General features: G+C 37.0%; 1 protein-coding gene across 4 annotated transcripts in view; it reads left to right on the forward strand.

The window, feature by feature from the left end:
* Positions 1-12,717, forward strand: part of smap1 (small ArfGAP 1) — a 108,011-nt gene that overhangs the window by 30,396 nt on the left and 64,898 nt on the right. For all 4 annotated transcript variants that reach the window (XM_069886161.1, XM_069886158.1, XM_069886159.1 and 1 more), the window contains exons 2-3: positions 206-339; positions 9,696-9,781. In XM_069886161.1, coding sequence (XP_069742262.1) covers positions 206-339; positions 9,696-9,781 — 220 coding nt within the window. The remainder of the gene's footprint in view (positions 1-205; positions 340-9,695; positions 9,782-12,717) is intronic.

Genomic DNA, 12,717 nt, shown 5'->3' on the forward strand with positions numbered 1-12,717 from the left:
ATATAGTTGATTTTATGGACTTTTTCTGCTTTCCATCATGGTTTTTTGTATAGTTTAGTCAATTGGATTTCTCTAATATTCCAGTCTTTGAGTGTGCTGAACCTTCATCTTTAAAAGTTTCAAGTGAATTAGGAAAAAAGAGTAATAGAAATTCCATTTGTGCAACAAAAAAAGTGAAGATTTCATCCTTATCTTTTTCCTGCAGGTCCAAGATGGGCTTCTTGGAATCTTGGTGTTTTTGTTTGTATCCGATGTGCGGGAATCCATCGAAATCTTGGTGTTCATATATCACGAGTGAAGTCTGTTAACTTGGATCAATGGACACCAGAACAAATACAGGTAAGAACCTCATCAACTTGAAAGTTGCTTTCTATATCCTGGTTTTGAACTAGCAATTTTTCATGCCTCTGGAGTGTAATTCTTAAAACCTGGAATGAAATTCTTTTGTACAAATTGTAGTCTTTTAACTAGCTTGCACTGGTCTTGTATTGCTCCTGTTGATTGATCCTTCTAGGGTCTGAAGGACAGCAGTGTCCAGTTCTGTGGCAAGGATAATAGTCCTGGGGCACAGAAGTGGGCTTTTTAGCTCACCAAGTTCATGCTATCTGCTGATCATACATAAATCCCATTTCATTCATATTGCTCATCTGTCAGCTCCACTCCAAACTCTCCTACTTATCTGCACACTGGAGATCATTTACAGCAACCACTTAGCTACCAACACATGTATTTGTTGTGTTGAAGGAAATGGGACACCCAGATGTCATAAGGAGAACATGCAACCACCACACACAGCACCTGAGGTTGGGATTGAAACTGGGACACTTGAGCAATGAAGCAACATCTCTACGGAGTCGCCCCATGTGTTGTGAATAATAACAAAAAAATATTTGTTACCTGATCTGCCATAATGCAAGGGGTTCCATATATAATTTGATGCTGTTTAATTTATGCTAAAAATTTTCAATGGAGAATCTTAGTTTGAAGTCTGTAAAATTGATGGTTACTACTTTTAAAAAAAAAAGTAGTCTTCCATAATATGATGCCTCTGTGGTGGTCATGTATTAATGGCACAAACAGATGTAGTATTTTATTTGCTGTTTGTTGATGAGAAAGATTTTGAAGTATTTAGTCATTTGAAGTATTAAAAAGCTGACTAATAGTAAACCAGTGAAATGTGCCATTTTGGGCATGCTATGAATTTTGAATTGTCGACTAATGGTGGCTTGTGGATTGCTTCCTTGATTTAAAAAAAATTTAAACACTTGTTGTTATTTAGCAGTATAATATACATAGACTCCTGTCGTTTAGGGAACCACTCAATAACAAATACGATCAATGTCTTCAAAGGAAATGCAAATTCTTAGCAAAAATTTAGCATACTTTAATCTTATTCTTAACATCATGAGGTCAGGCAGTAAAGTTTCTGAGATTCTCCATTATGTTGATATTATCTTGAAAAAAAGCCTGATTTTCATTAGAATGAAGTCTAAAATGGCTCAACAATAATTTTCCTGATCATTTGACCTGATTGCTTCTATGACAGTGAGGCACTTCCTGATCATTTTTTGTGGCAAAAGTGCATTTTTCATATTTCTATTGATTTGGTTCAATCCTGGAACTTGTATGCTTTCATATAGTAGATATTTGATCTAATTTGTAGAACATTCATGCAATTTGCTTTAGTTTCCCCACCAATCACTGGCTGCTTTTTGGTTTTGCCTGTTTCTTGAGTTCCGCATTCTGCTCTTCAGATTATTTACTTGTTAGTCCTATACAGCTTGGGTATTTTATAGCTATTAATTATGCGAATTTCATTTCTTTCCCTTGCCATTTATTATCTTGGATACTTAATTTTTGGGGTTTTCCATTTGTGCTACTTTTGTACATTTTCTCCCATTCTTAAAATTGATTTATTTGGTTTCTCTGGGGCATCTGGAATTCTTAATTATTCAATTTTTAATTTCCAATGTTAAGTTGGCTTTGAAATGACAGTTATTCTTAATGTAAAAAGTCTGAAGTGCTAGATGTGGAATTCTCTTAAAGGGTTTCATTTAAACTATTGTGTAGAGATGTACTTTAGGACTTCATTATGGCTCTTAAAGTTAAATGATGGTAAATGTTGAGAGGGTCACAATTTTTGATATTTTTAAATTCCTGTTTTGGACCAAAGATCTTTAAGCAATAACTCTATCTTTCCTTCTTCCCACAGATGTTGACTATCGTGCTATTTGCTGTGTATTCTTTTTTCATTCTGTAGTTTTATTTTCTTTCAGATTGTCATCCATCAATGACAAACTTTCAGATAGAACCATAGAAGATTACTGCACAGAAACGGGCCCCTTTGGGTCTTGTAGTCTGTGCTGAACCATTTCTTTTGCCTAGTCCCACTGACCTGCACCCAGTCCATAGCCCTCCATACCTTTCCCATCCATGTACCATATACCTGTCCAAATTCCTCTTAAATGTTAAAATTGAGCCTATTTTTGCACCATACCAGCTTGTTCATATTTTCACCATTAGCCTTTCTCCTTGATTTGCAAGGTAGATTTGTTCTTCAGTATCATTTTCATGATCCCCAGCAATATTTTGTTTTTAATCTTAAAATATTGACCTTATTAAAAAGATACCCTTTAATATAATTGCATTGATCACTTGATCAGGTCGATGAACAAGTTGTTTTCTGTGGCTCTTGTTTCTTTTCATTATTTTGTTAATCATGTTTATGTGTAGCCGCCAATTCTGTTTTCACCCACTTGTGGAAACTTCATAATTTTTATCATTTGAAAGAGCTCTAAAACTACCATAGAGATAATATGCCCTGCCTACAGTGCCACTCCTGAGGTATTAACTCTTCCTTGCATCATTCAGTACCTGTTCAAGTTGCTCAATGTATTGTGCGAACTGTTCATGATATTCACAAGGATGGTGCAACAGTTTCTGTACAAGTGTGTCTTAATTTCATTTGGAATCATAGAATCAAACAACATGGGAACAGACTTTGCTCAATGTCTGGTGGGCACCTTTCTGTATTAATCCCATCTCCAAACCCTTGTTCCATAGCTGCTCTGCCTAGGTGATTTGAGTGCTCACCTAGACACTTAAATGTTGTCTACAACTCTGCTTCGACCCCCTGGGTAGAGTATTTCAGTGACTTAACTCATTGAGAGAAGGTCACCTTCTAAATGTCTTTTACCTCTTGCTCTGATCATGTTTTATCTACCTCTAAGCATTTTTCTGCAGTCTACCCAGTTTATACCCCACATAATTTAATATGCTTCAAATATTATCTCCTTGACCTTTTTTGTTCATTCCAGGTAATATCTCCTGCTGAATCTTATCTGCAACCTCTCGAGTGCTATTATATCCTTCCAATAATATGATGACAGGGACCCCACTCAATACTACTTCTGACTATGACATCAAACTTTTTTCTCTTTCTCATGGCCTGACTTGTGAAGACCAGCATCCCTTCTTGCTTTCATAATGACAAATCTACCTGTGCTGCTACCTTCAAGGATGTAGGACTTTTACCTAGGTTACTCTATTCCACAAAACTTCACAAGTCTCTACTATTTACGCTTTGTATCCTAGTCTCTTTGTACATGCATTTGTTTGGATTAATCTCTGCCATTTTTTTTAAAGCCCATTTCACCAATGCTACCATCAACATCAACTCCACCAATCTTCATGTCATTTGCTTGTGTTCCCACACCAAGTCATTTGTGTACTGTTGTTACAAACTAATAAACCTTTAATAGTATTAACAAAGGGACAACAATGGAAAATTCACCAGACAATGGTAAATTCAAAATAATAGTTTTTATTAAACTATTAATAACATACCATTTCTTACTTATCTCTAAACTTAACTCTAAATTTAACCCCACTATGCACAAATGTAATTGTGTATTAAAGTCCAAAACCATTACCGTTTAAACTTGATTCTGAAAAAGTCCAGTTTTAAATATCTTGTTGACTTCAGGATCCTTTTAAATTGCAGTTCAGAAGTAATTATGAAGCACTTTTAAATATATTTTCAGTTATCTTTAAATTCATGAGTCTTTTGAGTCTTTCAGAGAGATAATCTTCAAACAGGAGTGACCATCTTCTGGGCACAAATGAGGCTGCTTTTCTTTTTTTAAAAGAGAAGTTCTTTGTTTCCAGGATGTCAATATTCCAATCTTTTGTCTCATATCTTCAGTTTTCTTCCACAATGAGACTGTACTCTTTATTTTCAAAAAGAGCAGTCGGAAAATGGTCTCCCATTTGAAATCCACTTTTTCTGTATTCACCTTTTATTAAGAGAAACACATAACAGCACCTATTCCAGTTACTGTAGTTCAACCCTGTCTTTCACAACTCCTGTGTGTGCCCCACAGGGTCTTGACTTCTGAACTGATTCATAATGCCCAAATTTGCCAATATATTTCTCAAAATCATGTGACATTACATCATCAATGTGATCATCTCCATTCTTGGAAACCATGTGACCATATACTGGCATCTTTAACAGTTTTAGTTTCATTTCTTCAAAGCATCTAGCCTTTTCCAAAACCATTCCATATCCATAGCAATCTCTGACCTCATCTCTGTTCCAAGAGGCTTAAGTGGTTTGGTTGGTTCCAGAGAAAGTTTAATGTCACAAACAAAACTTGTTTCTGTTTAAATAGATGGCCTCCTTCAGCAGTTCTTCTTGAGTACTTGAATACTTCAGTTTTTAAAATCCACTTCAGTTCCACTAGCTCTGTTTATAGATGTGCTGCATCTCCAAAAATGAACACTGTGAGTTCAATGTTATATCTATGTTGTGCTGACCTGTGTTTTATCCTATAACAGCCACAGCTAACTTATTAAGAATATACAAATATTTTAATTCTATAAACTTACTTTGCTAAGACATTTTTAGATTAAATGAATCTTAACATTAACCTAAATATTAATATTAACACAGATCCATTGCAAGGATCCCAACACTAATTCTTGTGGGACGCCACTAGTCACAGACATCCAATTGCAAAACAGCCTTCTATCATCAACTTTTGTCAGGCCAGTTTTGGATCTAGTTCGCCAGCTTGACCTGGGCCTCCTGCACCTTAACCTATTGAATCTGTTGTATTGGATTTTGACAAAGGCATTACTAAACTCTACGTAAATCGCATCTGGTCTGCCCTTATTTATTCTTATTACCTCTTGATGTACCTCTCCCCATGTCCTCATTTTTAATTTTGCCAGGCTTTTCCCTGCTACGTTTTTCTTCTTGAAAAGCGCTGGTTGCCCTTGCTGTCTTCCAGTCATCTAGTAACTCGCTTGCTTCTAAATCAGAGTTTCAGAAAGCTCTCCCAGTGTCTCCTGCAGCAACCTGGTCCTGGAGATTTGTCCATTTTTAAGAATGTCTCTTTCTGGAGACCAGCCTTCAATGTTTACTACTCCACTACTGAATTCTCCAACTGCAAAGCTGGTTTCTTTGAATAGCAGTGAAGATTTGGAACTTCACCTATACCTTCTGGTTCTATGCCCTGTTTACCCATGTTATCCCTCCTGGTTTTGCCCTGAATAATACTAGAACATCCTTTGGACTTGCTATAATTTGTCTGCCAGTATTTTTTTAACACCCCCACCCCCACCCCCACCCCCACTCCCCAGCCTTCCTCATTTCCTTTTCAAGTTCCTCCCTACACTTTTTTTACTTTTGACAAGCCTTCCCTCCCAGTCATTAGTTCCCTATGTGGCTGCTCCTGGCTTTATCCTTTCTGCTGATTTCTACTTACCTGTACATTCAAGTTTCCAAACTAGGCCATGATGGAACCAGACAATATGCTTTTCACTGTGCACCTGCAAAGGGTCAATAGATTACTTGATGACATTCCAAATCTTCTCTGATTTCTTGGAAGATGGAGTTTTCTGTGCCACCTTCTCCTGTGCAGGCTTCAGGAGAGGTCCTCTAATAAGTGGACCCCTGTTACTTGAAGGTGGTAAACCTCTCCATTGCTGTTCCATCAATGAAGACAATTGTATGGTTCCTTGCCCTCCCTTTCAAAAATTACACAATAAGCTCCTTGATCCTGCTAACATTGAGAGCAAGATTTTTGTTCTGGCACTACACAGCCAGATTCTCTATCTCCATCCTATACTCTTATTCATTGTTACGACAGTGGTGCCATCAGAGAATTTTTAGATAGCATTGGAGCTGAACTGAGCTACACAATTGTGAGTGTAGAAGGAAATGAGTCAGGAGTAGGCGCACAGCCCTAAGGTGTCCCTGTGTTTATGGTCAGTGAGGAGGAGGAGATTCTAATTTTGGGGATGGTTAGCATTTTCATGACTTGTTGGCATTGCTATTCAATGATTTAGTGCTTATCAGGTTTACCATCACCCATTTATTTTTAAAACTTGGCTTTGCAACATTGCAAAACCAATGTTGTTAAGGATTGATTTGTGTATTATGAAAATGAACAATGTTTTGATAATAAAAATCAAACATGATGCTAGTTTTTCTCTACCCTTTTCTGCTTTTTCTTCCCATAAGATTTTTTCCAAAGTTTATGGTGAAATATTTGTATTCAAGTACAGGTAGTGAATCTGGTTTCAAGTTTGTTTGAAAGGCCATTGGTCCCTAAATACATTGGTATATTACGTGTAGACAGCAACATTTGGAAAAGTGGTTCACCATATTCTCAAGAGTAGTTCAGGAATGGCAAAAAATACAAACTGAAGAGTCTACCATATGCAGTACTGATAAATGCATTAAGGAATTTGTGGGTGGGAGGAAATTGGTTATGAGAATTTGGGTGAAAAGTGACCATGGAGTAATTGAGATGAATGATATGCATGTAGTTAAGTGATAGGTAAATATGAGAATGAAAAGGATGACGAGAATATGCTGTTCAGATAGGAGGACGTTATTGTGGATTAAAAGCACTGTTGAGTGAGATTTTGTTGCAGATTCAAAGGATTGTGCAATAGTTGATGGTTTAGAGCACACATGTCAAACTCAGGCCCGCGGGCCAAATTTGACCCGTGATATAATTATATTTGGCCCGCAAGATCGTATCAAATATGTATTAGAGCTGGCCCGCTGGCTGCCACACCAGAATACACATGCACAGCTAATACTACAAATCCCAGAATGCTTTGCAAATGCATTGGCGCCGGCCCGTCAGCCTGATAATCGCCCTCGCCTCCTCTGTTTACTTTCCTTAGCATCTGTGACCTGTCGCCTAACTCACATGTAATAAGCCCCTTACGAAAAATGGCCAAACAAAAGACAGAAAATAGGACCTTTCAAGACAGGTGGGAGGCAAACTCTGACCCCAGAGTTTGATGAACTTGCATCTAAGAAGAGATGCCAAGTATCTGGTTTAGACCCAGGTGCATCAGAGTAAATCACAGTGTAGCAAGCTAAGCTTGGATTAATATTTTCTTTGGTTAACTTTGGACTGCTCATAATTGAAAGATTGGATTTTCATTGAAGCAAGTTTTTTTTTGAATTGTTGGCTTGTGAAAAAAAATACATTTAAAAGGAGCTTAAAGGCTTTAGAGAAATATTATTTATTGAATATTTTATTTCTCATTTGTTAATGCTTCTTCTGGAAAGAGTTTAACCAAAACTATTATTAAACATTTATTTTAATAAGGAAAAGTTTAACATTACATATGTTGAAAGAAGAGAAAACATGCAGATGTTGTTGAAAATTTTCAATAAATATTTAGTTTAGCCCATGACTTAGTCCAAGTTTTTAATTTTGGCCCTCTGTGAATTTGAGTTTGACACCCCTGGTCTAGAGGAAAGTTTACAATGTTTTTGGTTGGATTAATCTCAGATTTTTGGCATTCTGATAGTTCACACATTGGCAACATCGTCACCTTTTCCGCAAAATATCCTATTTAAAACCAAATGTGACAAACATAACAATGCAAATTGAATCATTTGAAGTTTTCAACTTTTGGTTCAGCATATTACCACAATGGTTAGAGCAGTGCTATTACAATTCTGGTTCGAATGCAGTGCTGTGTGTAAGGAGTTTGTACTTTCTCCCTATGTCTTCGTGGGTTTCCTCCGCATACGCGGGTTTCCTCCCATCCTTAAACATATTGGGGTTGTAGGTTAATTGGAGTATTTGGTCAGCATGGGATTGTGGACTGGAAGGGCCTGTTACTGTGCTGTATGTCTAAATTTTTAAAAAACATTTGTGTTATTGCATGAATCTTGCCTGTTCATGCATTCCTTCCATAAATTAAACACTTCCGTGATCCTGCAAAATAGCTATACAGTAAAACTCCAGTAATTCAATACGAGACCAGTAGGTTTTCTGGACTATTGATTATTATCCAATTGTAATCTCCAACACAATTTGTAAGTCACTTTTTTTTTAAAAAGATGTAACACAACATAATAAATTTTCCAGTTCACTCAGTAATTTCAAAGGAGCATTAAGAAGCCAGGGTCTTGGAAAGTCAGAAGGGAGCGCAACCAACAGTACCTGGTAAGCCAGAAGATGAGCAGTTGAGATTTTTTTTATGGTTAAATAGGGAATTATAGGAATTTTTCTGTATTACTTGAATGGTGGATTGGTGCATTTTCATAGTTTGTTCTGAGTTCAATTTAGGAAATTTTTCTTTGGCTGGTAGCACTAGTATCAGTCAAAAAAACTAGAATGGTATCATCTTTTTCATAAATCATAATTATGTGCCTTTGGTAAAAGTTGAAATATTTTGTAAAAAAAAAAATTGCAATCATGAATCTAGAACAACTAATTTTCATTTATGTCAAGCCTTTGGTAAAAGTTAAAATATTTTGTGGAAAAAAAATTGCAAACATGAATCTAGAACAACTAATTTTCATTTATGTCAAGCCATTGGTAAAAGTTGAAATATTTTGTGGAAAAAAAATTGCAATCATGAATCTAGAACAACTAATTTTCATTTATGTCAAGCCTTTGGTAAAAGTTGAAATATTTTGTGGGGGGGAAAAATTGCAATCATGAATCTAGAACAACTAATTTTCATTTATGTCAAGCCTTTGGTAAAAGTTGAAATATTTTGTGGGGAAAAAAATTGCAATCATGAATCTAGAACAACTAATTTTCATTTGTGTCAAGAGCATTTTTTAAAAAATAAAAAGCGAATTGTTATGTGGTCCAAATAAAATACTGTTCAAAGAAAGAGATGGAGATTCCCAAATTACTAACCCCATAAGGATTTTAATGCTTGTTCACCGGGTGCCCTGACGTCATGAATGTTCAAGAAAGTAATTTAGTTGAAAATTTTATCTGGAGTGAAAGTGCACATTCCTTGGAACAAAGTTGTAAACTGCCACACTTGGGAATTCATTGTTTTAGACACCTATAGTGGTACTTATCAAGTTTGTATGTGATGGTACAATGCAAGGAAGAGGGAGTGGATCAGTTATGTTGTCTAAGAGGTGTGATATTTGAAAGATAAAGGGCATTTCTACCATGTTCATATTTGCAGCTATTGTAGTAGAACAGGAAACATTCATCCAATATTGTCAGACTTTGAGTTAATTGTATTAACTCAGAATGTGCCTTGAGTTATCCAATTGGTCATTTCCAGTTCATTGATCTTTACCAATAAAAGGCATTCATTTAAAATAAAATGGTATATTTTAATATTGCACATTTTGGCTGGAGTAGATGCTTGAGAATTGATAATTCTTTGCTTTGGTTTCACAGTGTATGCAAGATATGGGAAACACCAAGGCCCAACTTCTATACGAGGCAAACCTTCCTGAACATTTTCGACGCCCTCAGACTGACCAGTATCCTTAACTATTTGTAGCATCAGCTAATATCAAAATGTAAAGAATGAATTGAAAGTATTTTTGGTCAGGATGCAAAAGCCACAGCTAATTTTATTCCACAATTTGTCATTCTGTATTGAATTTTTCTGTAGTTATATTTGTATTTTGATATTCATTATCTAGCAGTTATCTGAAATAGAAATCTAGGTTCAATTTCCATCCCTTTCTATGCACAGCAACTGAGTTTTCTGTTACTGTAATTTTTTAATGGTCTTATAAATGTCATTTGGGCTTATGAAATAATGGACATGTGTAAATTAAAAGTTTATTAATAACACACAGCAGCAAACCCAGTGAGTTCCAGGAGGAAGAACAGAGGCTTTGTATGATTCAGCTGCCAGTAAAAGGAAGATTAGGTACAGAAGAAGCTGCGATTGAGGGTAAGTGGCTTTGGCAAAGAGGGCTGAGCCGAGCGAGGTATGGGTAAGGTTTTTTTTACATTTTGGTTTTCATGCATTTGGGATGTCAGGTCAAGGTATGCTCCTGCAGGATGTGGAATACAAGGGAGAATTTGTGTCCTTGGGGCCTACAACTGAGAAGTGTGTCCAACTGGAACTCCTTGCTGACAAGTCAAAGAACTGGAGTTGGATGAACTTGGGATCATTGGAGAGGATTATAGATTGGAGTTATAGTGATATGGAGGTAGTAGGCCTGCAGTGCAAAGTTTCCCTATGACTATTCCCTTATTAATAAATATACCATTTTGGATACAGTTAGAGGAAGTGACCTGTTGCAGGGTGATAGCAGTGCCCAGGTCATTGGCTCTATAAATGGCTTTGAAGCTTAGTAGGGAAACGTGAAATCAGATGTAGTGAAAATGATAGGAAGTTCGATAGTTGAGCACAGATAAACATGTCTGTGGCTGCAAGGAAGCTCCAGGACATTTGATGCCTCTCTGGTGACTAGGTCAAGGATGACTGATCATGTTCTGCATATTATGTGGGGACGATATGCAGCCAGATGTTGTGGTGCATATTGGTACCAATAATATAGGCTAAGAGGGTAAACATGGTCCTGCAGAATAGTTTCGGGGAGCAAGGAAGCAAGATAAAAAGCAGGACTTCCAGGGTTGTAACCTTGGGATTACTAACTGTGCCATGAGCTAGGAAGGCAAGAAATAAGATGGAGCAGTTTAATATGTGGCTATGAAGCTGGTGCAGGAGGGAGTAATTCATAATTAGGCATGAGAGACTGTACATGGGACTGGATTGGCAGTTAAATGTTTCAGGATTTCAATGTTTTAGATGGGATCGAGAGGGAAGTAAAAGCGATGGAGGTATTACAATATTAATCGGGAGAGTGTCACAGTTGCAGAGGAGCTCATTCACTGAGGCATTATTAGAGATCAAGAATAAGAAATGTACAATTCTTTTTATAGTTATACTATAGGCCAAGGCCACTGAGATAGAGAAACATATATAGATGGATTATGAAAAGGTGTTAAAGCAACAGGTTTGTTGTACTGAGAGACTAATTTCTCAAGTATTGTCTACAGTATCCTCAGTATCAGAGGCTTAATGGAGCTCAAGAGGGTTTCTTAAAGCGGAATGTCGAGAGTCCAATAGGAAAGAGGCTATACTAGATCTTTGGAAATGTTAAATTTGAGTTGAGTGAGGGCAAAAAATGACATTATTAGAATTGGGAGGGAGTTGATTGGGGACAGCAGTTATCAGACAAGTTCACAACTGACATAGGATTTATTCAAGGACCAGCTAATTATAGAGTCCAGGGCCAGAATGTTGCAGTAAGGAGGAAGGACTGGCTTTTGAAGGTAAGGGAACCTTGGATAATGAGAGGTTTAGGGAATCTGCAGATGCTGGTGAACAGGATCAATACACAAAAGATGCTGGAGGAACTCAGCAGGTCATGCAGCATCCATGGAAAGCAATGAGCAGTTGACAGTTTGACAAAATTCCTCCTGTTTGGCTGATCCAGAAGAGGTAGGTGAATTTATAATTTAAAATCACAAGACAGAGGATAGCAGTGAAAGGGTATTCTTGCTGGAGGTCTGTGATCAGTGATGTTCCCTTCATATGGGGGTTGGAACCCTGTTGTTTGTGATGTATATAAATGACAAAGGTGAAGAAGTTTGTATGTTTGCAATGACACAAAAATTGGTAGTTGTCAGCAGTATAGAAGGGTATCAAAGAATACAACAGGATAAAGATAATTTACTGATACGGGCGGTGAAATGGTATCTATAGTTTGATCGGAACAAGTGTGATGTGTTTCACTTCGGAAGGTCAAATGTAAGAAGAAAGTACATAGTTAATAGCAGGACTCTTGAAAGCATTGACATTCAGTGGAATCTGAAGGTTTAGGTCCATAACTCATTGAAAGTGACCATGCAACTAGATCTTATGGTGGTTAAGGTGCATGGCTTGCTTGCCTTCATCAGTTGGGGCATTGGATTAAAAAAAAATGTAAGGAAGTCATGTTGCACTTGGAGTTTGTGTGCAGTTCTGGTCGCTGTGTTACAGGAAAACTGTGGAGGACTGCAAAGTTAACAATGTTTACCAGGATGTTGCTTGGATTTGATGGTATGATGTATGGGAAGAGGTTGGGCAAACACTGGTTGTGTTCTTTGGAGTATCGGAAGCTAAGTGGAGACTTGAAAGAAATTTTATAAAATTGAGAAGCGATGGTCAGGTAGATGGTGTGAATCTTTTCTCTATTGTAAAAATCTCATGTGTGAGAGGACATGCATTTAAAGTGATGGTGGTGGGGATGGGGAGTGGGAGTGTAAAGATGTGTGAATCAAATTTGTTTTACATAGCAGCCCATTCCAGGCATCTACTATTCTATGTGGAGTGGTGGAAGCAGATACAATTGTCATGTACAAGAGGCTTGTACATGACAACTGAATATGAATATACAAGACAACTGAATATGCA

Source organism: Narcine bancroftii, chromosome 6 (genome assembly GCF_036971445.1).
Source record: "Narcine bancroftii isolate sNarBan1 chromosome 6, sNarBan1.hap1, whole genome shotgun sequence".
NCBI lineage: Eukaryota > Metazoa > Chordata > Chondrichthyes > Torpediniformes > Narcinidae > Narcine > Narcine bancroftii.